The 11,652-nt window shown below is 43.5% G+C and overlaps 1 protein-coding gene across 4 annotated transcripts in view; it reads right to left on the bottom strand.

Annotated features, from left to right (window-relative positions):
• Nucleotides 1-379: 379 nt before the first annotated feature.
• Nucleotides 380-11,652, bottom strand: part of ZRANB1 (zinc finger RANBP2-type containing 1) — a 79,213-nt gene continuing 67,940 nt past the window's right edge. For all 4 annotated transcript variants that reach the window (XM_056528981.1, XM_056528977.1, XM_056528979.1 and 1 more), the window contains exons 5-10: nt 9,557-9,628; nt 9,273-9,471; nt 7,606-7,726; nt 5,069-5,198; nt 4,036-4,265; nt 380-1,127 (exon numbers count right to left, since the gene is read on the bottom strand). In XM_056528981.1, the coding sequence (XP_056384956.1) occupies nt 909-1,127; nt 4,036-4,265; nt 5,069-5,198; nt 7,606-7,726; nt 9,273-9,471; nt 9,557-9,628 (971 nt within the window). In that variant the 3' untranslated portion in view covers nt 380-908. The remainder of the gene's footprint in view (nt 1,128-4,035; nt 4,266-5,068; nt 5,199-7,605; nt 7,727-9,272; nt 9,472-9,556; nt 9,629-11,652) is intronic.

Raw genomic sequence — 11,652 nt, forward strand, 5'->3', positions numbered from 1 at the left:
CACAATCGCTTTAGAACCTAATTCCTGCGTGGGGGGGAAGGGAACAAGTGTCTCTGGGCAAATAAATAGAACGTTTTCTGCAAAGGACAACAAAAAATACTCGGAAGAAAGATGAAGCGGGGGGAAAAAAAAACCAAAAAAAAAACCCGACATAATAGGGGGAATAAAACCCGAAAACAGGTCTTCAACCTTTCTTCACTTAACCCTTAAACTATTTCAATATCAGAAAACATAAAAAAAAAAAAAAAAAAAGGAAAAATAAAATCAAAAATGGATTTGGTCTGACATCTGAGACCACCATTGCTTGTGTAGGAAGGCAGGCCGCTTATTCTGAATTCTGTGTTTTTTTACCACTTGTGTTTAGCATAAAAAAAAAAAGAACGTTTAACCCCTTTATTGCTTAAGACAGACACAAGCCTTTTGTCTTTAACTGTGCAATATACGGATCTTGGCCTGTCCAGTAATGCCAGGGTTAAAATGATGTGAGGGGCGATTAAAAGTAGTGAAAAAGGAAACAAACTTTGCAATTAAAAAAAAAAAAAAATCATGAACTAGGGAAAAAGCAAAAAATAAAAAAGTGACCAGCCCATTATACTTCTGGGTTGACCATGAGGTTTTCACCTTCAGAGTACTCTCTCCCCCCACCATTGCACAACACATGCATTATACGCCAAGATTTACAACCCAGAGGAGGAGGGAGAGACAAAATGAAAAACAGTGTCCAGTCCCAATGACAAGGATGTCTTCTTCTGAGCTACAGGTGCCATTTCCTCAGGATTAGGTGGGCTCGAGCATTCCTCCGTGTCAGGCCTCAGGTAGTTGAGGCAGGGTCCCATTACCTCAGGTCCCAGTCATGACCCACATCATGTGCGGTTCATACATTATGCCTTCAGCACTAGACCTTCTTCTCACTCGTCCTCATCTTCTTCATCTTCCTCACCGTCAGACAGAGCCGAACACGGGCGGATCTGACGATAACCATCTAGCCATTTTTCCACCATCTGCGTCACTAAGGGGTGGTTACGACGGCGTGAGCTTTTCTGCATGGCCACCAACACGCCACCTTCTGTCACACAACAGTCCAACCATTCTCTCAGGAGCTTCTCCTGCTGATCCTCATTGCCAAGCTGAAAGACAAGGAACACGATGTTGTAACAAGCAAGTAGATGGGATAGGTCGGAATAAGTATTGGTACTGGTAGAACAAGTCTGAAAAGTTCTCTACTACAGCAGTGTTTCCAAACCAGTGGGTCTGCAGCTGTTGCAAAACTACAACTCCCAGTATGCCTGGACAGCCTTCAGCTGTCCGGGCATGCTGGGAGTTGTAGTTTTGCAAAAGCTGCAGGCACCCTGGTTGGGAAACACTGCACTGGAGTCTAAGGGTAAAGTCACACGTGACACATCCGCTGGTGACCCGACCCATATTGTGCCTCCAGCCTCCTCCCTCACCCCACTCCCTGGCGGATTGCCGCTGGGGCGGGTGGTTTCAGCAACAGCTGGAGGTACAATATGGGTCGGGTCACTGGCGGATCTGTTACCTACCTACCCTAAAGGGATTAAGATCATCAACTGACCAGTAGATGTTTTATAGGGTGTGTTCACACTGCGGAATCTGGTGGCCGCCGACGAAAATACTTCGCCGCTAGGGCCGCGGGGGCACTGAGCCGTCACCATTGATGGCTATGCAGTGCTCGCGGAATCCGCACAAAGAATGAACATGTTCTTTCTTTGCACTGAACAGTTTCAGCGGCGGACATGCTGCTGGCCGGGAAAGGCTGCGCAATGCCGCCCGCTTCCCAGCCAGCAGATGTGCTGCTGATAGTATACTATTCACAGATAGCGCTGCAAGGGAATTATGTAAGCGCAGCGGGGGGCATTATACATAGCTAGCGCAGCGGGGGGGCATTATACATAGCTAGCGCAGCGGGGGGGCATTATACATAGCTAGCGCAGCGGGGGGCATTATACATAGCTAGCGCAGCGGGGGGGCATTATACATAGCTAGCGCAGCGGGGGGGCATTATACATAGCTAGTGCAGCGGGGGGCATTATACATAGCTAGCGCAGCGGGGGGGCATTATACATAGCTAGCGCAGCGGGGGGGCATTATACATAGCTAGCGCAGCGGGGGGGGCATTATACATAGCTAGCGCAGCGGGGGGCATTATACATAGCTAGCGCAGCGGGGGGCATTATACATAGCTAGCGCAGCGGGGGGGGCATTATACATAGCTAGCGCAGCGGGGGGCATTATACATAGCTAGCGCAGCGGGTGGGCATTATACATAGCTAGCGCAGCGGGGGGGCATTATACATAGCTAGCGCAGCGGGGGGGCATTATACATAGCTAGCGCAGCGGGGGGGGCATTATACATAGCTAACGCAGCGGGGGGGCATTATACATAGCTAGCGCAGCGGGGGGGGCATTATACATAGCTAGCGCAGCGGGGGGGGCATTATACATAGCTAGCGCAGCGGGGGGGCATTATACATAGCTAGCGCAGCGGGGGGGCATTATAAATAGCTAGCGCAGCGGGGGGCATTATACATAGCTAGCGCAGCGGGGGGCATTATACATAGCTAGCGCAGCGGGGGGGGGCATTATAAATAGCTAGCGCAGCGGGGGGGGCATTATAAATAGCTAGCGCAGCGGGGGGGGCATTATACATAGCTAGCGCAGCGGGGGGGGCATTATACATAGCTAGCGCAGCGGGGGGGCATTATACATAGCTAGCGCAGCGGGGGGGCGTTATACATAGCTAGGGCAGCGGGGGGCATTATACATAGCTATCGCAGCGGGGGGGCATTATACATAGCTAGCGCAGCGGGGGGGGGCATTATACATAGCTAGCGCATCGGGGGGCATTATACATAGCTAGCGCAGCGGGGGGGCATTATACATAGCTAGCGCAGCGGGGGGCATTATACATAGCTAGCGCAGCGGGGGGCATTATACATAGCTAGCGCAGCGGGGGGCATTATACATAGCTAGCGCAGCGGGGGGGCATTATACATAGCTAGCGCAGCGGGGGGGGCATTATACATAGCTAGCGCATCGGGGGGCATTATACATAGCTAGCGCAGCGGGGGGGCATTATACATAGCTAGCGCAGCGGGGGGCATTATACATAGCTAGGTCTGCGGGGGGCATTATACATAGCTAGCGCAGCGGGGGGGCATTATACATATAGCGCTATATGTCTGGCCCCCCCACTGCTGCGCTACCTATAGATCTTGCCCTCCTGCAGTGGATCAGGGCAGACGGGGAACGCAGCGCAGTGTAGTACAACATTACAATCCTCATAATAATGACCTTAAAATCCCCACAGGGAGCCCTGAATGGCCCTCGGTGCCGGCCATTCAGGGCTCCCCGCGGGGTATTTGAAAATGAAAGTAAAACCCACACGATACATCGAAGGGTTGCAGACCATGCCGCCCACTCCCCTGGTTAATAACTTTTGATCGCATGGGGTCTCGGACGTGAGACCCAGTGCGATCAATCCCTCAGCCCCTGGAATACTACCCCCAAATTGGAACAGACTGTTCCATGATGGGGGTAGTAGTACAAGCATTAATCTAGCCTCCCCAGACTCCCGCAACCTGGAAACTACTACTCCCATCAAGGAAACAAGTCTGTTCTATGATGGGAGTAGTAGTAATCCCACAGCAAGAGTTTGCTGATTTCACTTCTTCTAAGCATTCTCAGAAGTAATAACGGTTGAAAAATGGATATTAAAAACTGGGTGCAAACGGATGACATTATATGCTCATCCATTTGCCACAGACTTCAATGTAAAATTTTTAATATCTGTTTCTATTCCGTTATTATTGCATGCAATGTTTTTTCCCCGTCAAAAAAAAAAACGGAACAGGAAGGAAACGGGTGCAAACGGGTGATAAAGGATTGTAAAAAAAATCCCATTGACATCAATGGAATTATTTTACAGCCATTTGCAACCCGTTTAAAAAATATCAAACGGATTGCAGAACAGGCATAAATTTATGGGGGCAAACGGGCGTGTGAACGAGCCCTTACCTCTTGCGCCGATAGGAAGTGAATGTGCAGGAGCTTCCGTTCACTGTCCACCAGAGGCAGAAATGTAACCGTTACATCGTCGTCTGTGTTCAGGTTCGCACCAGCCCCACGATTGTCATAGCCATCATTCTCCATTGCTACTAGGGCGGAGAAGTGTCCCCTTGTGTAGCCCAAAGCAATTGGGCTTTTCCAGCAGAAACTCTGCTCCCACAAAAGTGGCAAATACACTCCTAATAAAAAAAAAGGGAAGAATCCAGGTCAAGGTGATCTGCTCCAAGTACAATACTCTAGGTATCTTTAAAAGGTGACACCATCAAAATACAGGTTTATACTATCACACAAATCGGATACTTCTTTTTACATTACATGCAAATTGGCATTAAAGGAGTACTCCGGTGGAAAAAAAACATGTTTTTAAATCAACTGGTGCCAGAAAGTTAAACAGATTTGTATATGACTTCTATTAAAAAATCTTAATCCTTCCAGTACTTATTAGCTGCTGAATACTACAGAGGAAATGCTTTTCTTTTTGGAACGCAGAGCTCTCTGCTGAATCACAAGCATAGTTGCTCTCTGCTGACACCTCTGTCCATTTTAGGAACTGTCCAGAGCAGCCTATGTTTGCTATGGGGATTTTCTCCTGCTATGGACAGTTCTTAAAATGGACAGAGGTGTCAGCAGAGAGCACTGTGGTCATGATGTCAACAGAGAGCTCTGTGTTCCAAAAAGAAAACAATTTCCTCTGTAGTATCCTGCAGCTTATAAGTACTGGAAGGATTAAGATTTTTTTTAGAAGTAATTTACAAATCTGTTTAACTTTCTGGCACCAGTTGATTTAAAAGAAATATATATTTATATATATATTTTATTTTTCACCGGTGTACCCCTTTAAAGGTTATTTTATACAGAGGGTGTCTTGGACCTATATTACTGCAAAATTCCAGCCTGACTAAGTATAATAACCTAAATCCTTCAGCAGGGTAGGGGGTCTTCTAGATAGATTTCACTAATAGTATGTGACACAGCATGATACCTTGAAATCGAGTGTATCCCAATGTCTCCCCACGGAAGCTCTTGTAATATTTTACTCCATATACTATGATTGGTCTTCTGAGAATATGCGCGAGAACAAAGATGTGCGTTTGCTCCAGGCTGGCCCCTGGCTACAACCAAAAAGAAAGATAAAAACTTAACATACTGGATCAATAAGCCGCTTTCTATAAGACAGGTCAATCAATAATTTGTAGAACAGATCATACACATCAATGTACATCTGAGCACACAGACAGATCTTGTTACAACATACTTGCTGCACTGCACCATAAAGATGGCAGATGGTAACACCTCCGTGTCTAAAAGTAACACAAGTGTTCAATGTTTTGCTGCCAATCCCACAACTACACCTTTAGCAACCTTTTAGCAGCAGATTAAAAGGGATACTCTTTTTTTTTTTTTTTTTTTTGGTGTGCCAGAAAGTTAAACAGATTTGTAAATTACTTCATTAAAAAAAAATTGAATCCTTCCAGAACTTATTAGCTGCTGAATACTACAGAGAAAATTCTTTTCTTTTTGGAACACAGTGCTCTCTGCTGACATCTCTGTCCATTTTAAGAACTGTCCAGAGTAAGAGAAAATCCCCATAGAAAATATATGCTGCTCTGGACAGTTCCTAAAATGGACAGAGATGTCAGCAGAGAGCCCTGTGGTCATGGTGTCAGCAGACAGCACTGTGTTCCAAATAAAAAAGTTCCTCTGTAGTATTCAGCAGCTAATAAGTACTGGAAGGATTAAGATTTTTTAATAGAAGTAATTTACAAATCTGTTTAACTTTCTGGCACCAGTTGATTAAAAAAATAAATTAATTAATTAATAAAAAAAAAACGTTTTCCACCGGAGTGCCCCTTTAAGGCTATGTTCACAAGGTGGAATGCCTTCACCTGGAATTCAATGCATCTTGGCAGAAAGAACAGACAGGATTATGTTTTCTGCATACGCCATAATCTGAATTTCTGTGCCAGAAACATCTGGCTTGGAAATTAAGCCGTGTGAACAGTGCAGGAGAATCCTATTGAAATCAATGGTATTCTGCTGCTGCGGGATGTCCGTGTGGAATTCCTTTGCAGTATTCCGCACAGAAAGTCCATCATGTGAAAATAGCTTAAGGGGTTGTGAGGTGGAGGCCAGTAATAGAGAGCCCCACATAGCTTAATCTTCTTAAGGACCCGGCCAATTTTATTTTTGCATTTTCCTTTTTTCCTCCTCAACTTCTAAAAATCTTAACTTTTTTTTATTTTCATCCACAGACTGGTATGAGGGCTTTTTTTTTTTTTTTTTCCGACCAGTTTTCCTTTGTAATGACATCACTCATTTTACCATAAAATGTATGGTGCAAACCCAAAAATACTATTTGTGTGAGGAAATTGAAAAGAAAATCACAATTTTGCTAATTTTGGAAGGTTTCATTTTCACGCTGTACAATTAGGGTAAAAATTACATGTTTTCTTTATTCTGTGGGTCAATACGATTGAAATGATACCCATGATTGCATACATTTCTATTATGGTACCGCAAAAAAAAAAAAAATAAAAAAAAAAAAAAAAATTGCAAACTTTTTTACCAAATTAGTGCGTTCAAAGTCCCTTTATTTTGACGACCTATAACATTCATTTTTCCGTATAAGCGGTGGTGCGAGGTCTCATTTTTTGCGCAGTGATCTGTACTTTTAAATTGATACCACATGTGCGTATATTAAACTTTATAAAAAAAATTTTAGCAATTTTTTGGAACAAAATGTTACAAAAAAGCAATTTTGGCCTTTTTTTAACGCTCACGCCGTTTACCATATGGGATCATTAACATATTTTACGGATATTTAAGCACGCGGCGATACCAAATATGTTTAGTTTTTTGGGAGTAAAATGGGAAAAAGGGACAATTTACCATTTTTATTGGGGGAGGGGATTTTTCTCTTTTATTTTTACACTTTAATAGTCCCCATAGGGGACTATTTATAGCAATCATTTGATTGCTAATACTGTTCAGTGCTGTGCATAGCATTGATCAGTGTTATTGGCTATCTTCTGCTCTGGTCTGTTCAATCTCAGACCAGAGCAGAAGACCCCTGGAGACAGTCAGAGGCAGGTGAGGGCAGATCGCTCACAGATCCCAGGGGCAGCACTGCGGGCCATCCGATCATCCATTTTGGTGACCGCACATGCCATGATCTGTATTGATCATCTGAGGGGTTAATGTCACACATCAGCGCGATCGCGGATGACGGCCATTACCGGCGGGTCTCTGGCTGCTGACAGCAGCCTGGACCTGCTGCACATGGCCCGAGCATCAGTCCGATGCCCACGGTCACGTACAGGACGTAAATGTACATCCTGGTGCGTAAAGGGGTTAAAGGAGAGTAATGCAAAATTTGTGTTCATTGACAGACTTCACAGAAAACAAAGAACAAAACTTGTGTTAGCCTGCGTTACTCTCGTGCAGACAGACACAGTTTTATATAAATCGAGGCACGGGCCCTCTCTTTTTTGTCTTTTTCTAATAGGTACCACTACTTACCTGGCTTGCTAGTGAAAGAATAAAAGCCCAGTCTTCCTGCCATTGTTCCTCTCTTAGAGAGAAGTGTAGACCAAAGCTCTGCGAGTACCAAGACTCCCACTCCTTCCAACGGCTGTAAAACCTGAACACATACAAGGGGAAAAATGGGGCCATGAACAAAAACTGTGGGGGAGATATAGAGAACATGCATCATCTACTCAAGTCATATCCTTAAAGGGGTACTACAGTGGAAAACATTTTTATTCAAATCAACTGGTGCCAGAAAGTTAAACAGATTTGTAAATTACTTCTATTTAAAAATCTTAATCCTTCCAGTACTTATCAGCTGCTGTATGCTCCACAGGAAGTTCTTTTCTTTTTGAATTTCCTTTCTGTCTGACCACAGTGCTCTCTGCTGACACCTCTGTCCATGTCAGGAACGGTCCAGAGTAGGAGCAAATCTCTATAGCAAACCTATCCTGCTCTGGACAGTTCCTGACATGGACAGAGGTGTCAGCAGAGAGCACTGTGGTCAAACAGAAAAATTCAAAAAGAAAACAACCTTCCTGTGGAGCATACAGCAGCTGATATGTAGGATTAAGATTTTTTTTCTTAATAGAAGTGATTTACAAACCTGTTTAACTTTCTGGCACCAGTTGATTTAAAAAAAAGAAAGAAAAAAAATTAAAAATAAATAAATAGTTTTATACCGGAGTACCCCTTTAAGACTGTTATGCATTTGCATGGTAAAGACACAGCTAATTGTGACTTTTAGGCTAGGTTCACACTGTGGAATGTCCGGGCAGAACATTTTCGCCTGGAGATTCCAAGTGCGGCCAGCGCCAACTGAATCAGTCGGCGCTAGGACCGAGCGGACACTGCAGTCTCCAATAGACTGCATTGTGTTCGGCGAGTATTTCCGCCTGAAGAATGAGCAACGCCATTCTTCAGGCGGAAATTTTAAAGCAGATTTTCCGTTCACAAATGCCAAAGTGTGTATTTGTGAACGGAAACCCATTCCCAATACAGTACATTTTAATAAGCGGAATTTCTGCCTGCAATGTCAACGTCGAATTGCAGACGGAAATTCCGTAGTGTGAACCCAGCCTTATAAAAACAAATTTGAGAGAAAAATTTTTTTTTTATAAAAATGTTCACATTAAAGGGTACCTCTCATCAAAAAAAACTTTTGATATATTATAGATTAATGTATGCAGAATAACTTTACAGTTGCATGTTATTAAAAAATATGCTTCTTTCTATTTAATTTTCCACTTTGAAGAAATGACCACTAGGGGTCTCCCTACCAGTCCTGGCAGCAAGCATTTCAGACTCATGCTGGAGTCCTAAACACTACGAGCTGCCAGTCTGCTTTGTTGACAAAGGAGAACACTCAGAGCTGCCAGCCTGCTTTGTTCACAGCCTGTTTGGCTGTGAACAAAGCAGGCTGGCAGCTCTGAGTGTTTAGGACTCCAGCATGAGTCAGAAATGCTTGCTGACAGGACTGATCGGGAAAAATACAATAGAAAGAAGCATATTTTTCATTAACATGCTATTGGAAAGTTATTCAACATTCATTAATCTTAAATATATCAAAAGTTTATTTGATGAGAGGTACCCTTTAATAAGCAGGGTGACTTCTAAAGGATCTTTTTCTCTGCTCAGTTTGGCGTTTCTGGTGGTCTTACCAGTGGGAGCAGTCATGGAGGCTGTCATGCAGAGCCTTCCTTAGCACCGAGTCCTTGTCATAGATGCCCCAAGTTGCTTGTAGTACAGAGTCCAGCAGGCAGTCCCCTGCAGTGCGGTTCCAAAGTGCATAAAGTCTGCTGTCCAGACGGGTCCCCAGCTCTAGGGACCAGTTTATTATAGGAGATTCCTCCTCTAGCTCTGCAATGGAGCAGGAAGATAAGTGAATAATTCAGCCTAACATTAGATACCATGGACAATTGTGTGCAGTCAGCAGGAGACTTGCCTTTCTGAACATCTCGGTCCAGAACTTCATCAAACAGTTTCTCCTGAACAGAGGGAGGCAGATCCTCGATGTCTGCAGACAGAGAAGTCAATAGTGAGTCGGCAACACCGTATAATAGCAGCGCTACATAATGATCCTAAAAATCAATAACAGTCTGTAAAAATAACAGTGGGAAACAGTCACAAGAGGGCACTGGATTACAAGGTTTTGTAAAAAAAAAAAAAAAAAAAAAAAAAAAAGGGGTCACTAGTACTGAAAGCTTTTAGGGCAGTGGTCTCAAACTGTGGCCCTCCAGATGTGGCAAAACCAACTCCCAGCATGCCCGGACAGCCGTTGGCTGTCCGGGCATGCTGGAAGTTGAAGTTTTGCCACATCTGGAGGGCCACAGTTCGAGACTAGAGATGAGCGAACTTACAGTAAATTCGATTCGTCACGAACTTCTCAGCTCGGCAGTTGATGACTTATCCTGCGTAAATTAGTTCAGCTTTCAGGTGCTCCGGTGGGCTGGAAAAGGTGGATACAGTCCTAGGAAAGAGTCTCCTAGGACTGTATCCACCTTTTCCAGCCCACGGGAGCACCGGAAAGCTGAACTAATTTATGCAGGAAAAGTCATCAACTGCCGAGCCGAGAAGTTCGTGACGAATCGAATTTACTGTAAGCTCGCTCATCTCTACTCGAGACCACTGTTTTAGGTTAAAGGGGTACTCCAGTGGAAACATTTTTTTTTTTTTTTTTTTTAATCAACTGGTGCCAAAAAAGTTAAAACAGATTTGTAAATTGCTTCCATTAAAAAAAAAAATCTTAATCCTTCCAGTACTTATTATCTGCTGAATATTACACAGGAAATTATTTTCTTTTTGGAACACAGTGCTCTCTGTTGACATCACGAGCACAGTGCTCTCTGCTGACATCTCTGTCCATTTTAGGAACTGTCCAGAGTAGGAGAAAATCCCCATAGAAAACATATGCTGCTCTGGACAGTTCCTAAAATGAACAGAGATGTCAGGAGACAGCTCTGTGTTCCAAAAAGAAAAGAATTTCCTGTGTAGTATTCAGCAGCTAATAAGTACTGGAAAGATTAAAAAATTTTTAATAGAAGTAATTTACAAATCTGTTTAACTTTCTGGCACCAGTTGATAAAAAAAATAAAAATAAAAAAAAGAAGGTTTTCCACCGGAGTACCCCTTTATGTCTACATTAGGAAGATCTGTTATTATTACAACAACAAAAAATCCATTGCTTACATATGAAGATTGTCCTGAAACCAATTCAGTATACGGGTCTGAACACATATACTTCACAGGCTTGTATAGGAGCGATGACTATACTAGAGCAGGAGCAGAATAATAGGGCAGCCTGAGAGCTCTGTTATTAGGAATAGTGATGAGCGGCAGGGGCCATATTTGAATTCGGGATATTTCGCGAATATATGGACGAATATTCGTTCTATGTTCGCGGAATTCGCATATTCGCTATGTTTGTTTTTTCTTTCCAATGTGAAAATTCATAATAAAATTTGTGTAGTGCGCATGCCTATTATATCTTTCACCTAAAAGAAGGGAGGGATCAGTGTCCTCTGAATGGAAGTGCCGATTTTCGCAAATATTTGCATATTCACAAAAAAAAAAAAAAAAAACACACATTTGTCATTACAAATATATACCACTATATTCTAAATATTCGCAAAATCGCGAAGTGCCAATATTCGCGGTACAAATTTGCATTTCGAACATTGGCGCTCAACACTAATTAGGAATACTTACATTTAACACTTGGGATCCAGCCAGGTAACGTCAGTCAGGAAGTCATTTTATTTCTGTTATATTGAGCTCCTAACACTGCTGAGCCAGGCTTAGGCAGATTACCTTAATGGGCAGCTGTCGGATGTATTTGTCCTGACGAGCTGTAGACACCACTGGTTACGTGTTCGGGTATAAAAGCAATGGGACCTTTCCTGGAGCTGATGGTGGTTGGAAAATAATAAAAAATCATCTTTTATTGCTTAGCCAAGTGTCATGGAAGTGTGGAGGAGCTGCTCAAGTGCCACAGGCCGGCATGCCTCCTCGCTCACCCTTACCTGCCAGCCCCTCCTTGAC

Source organism: Hyla sarda, chromosome 7, assembly GCF_029499605.1.
Source record: "Hyla sarda isolate aHylSar1 chromosome 7, aHylSar1.hap1, whole genome shotgun sequence".
NCBI classification, from domain to species: domain Eukaryota; kingdom Metazoa; phylum Chordata; class Amphibia; order Anura; family Hylidae; genus Hyla; species Hyla sarda.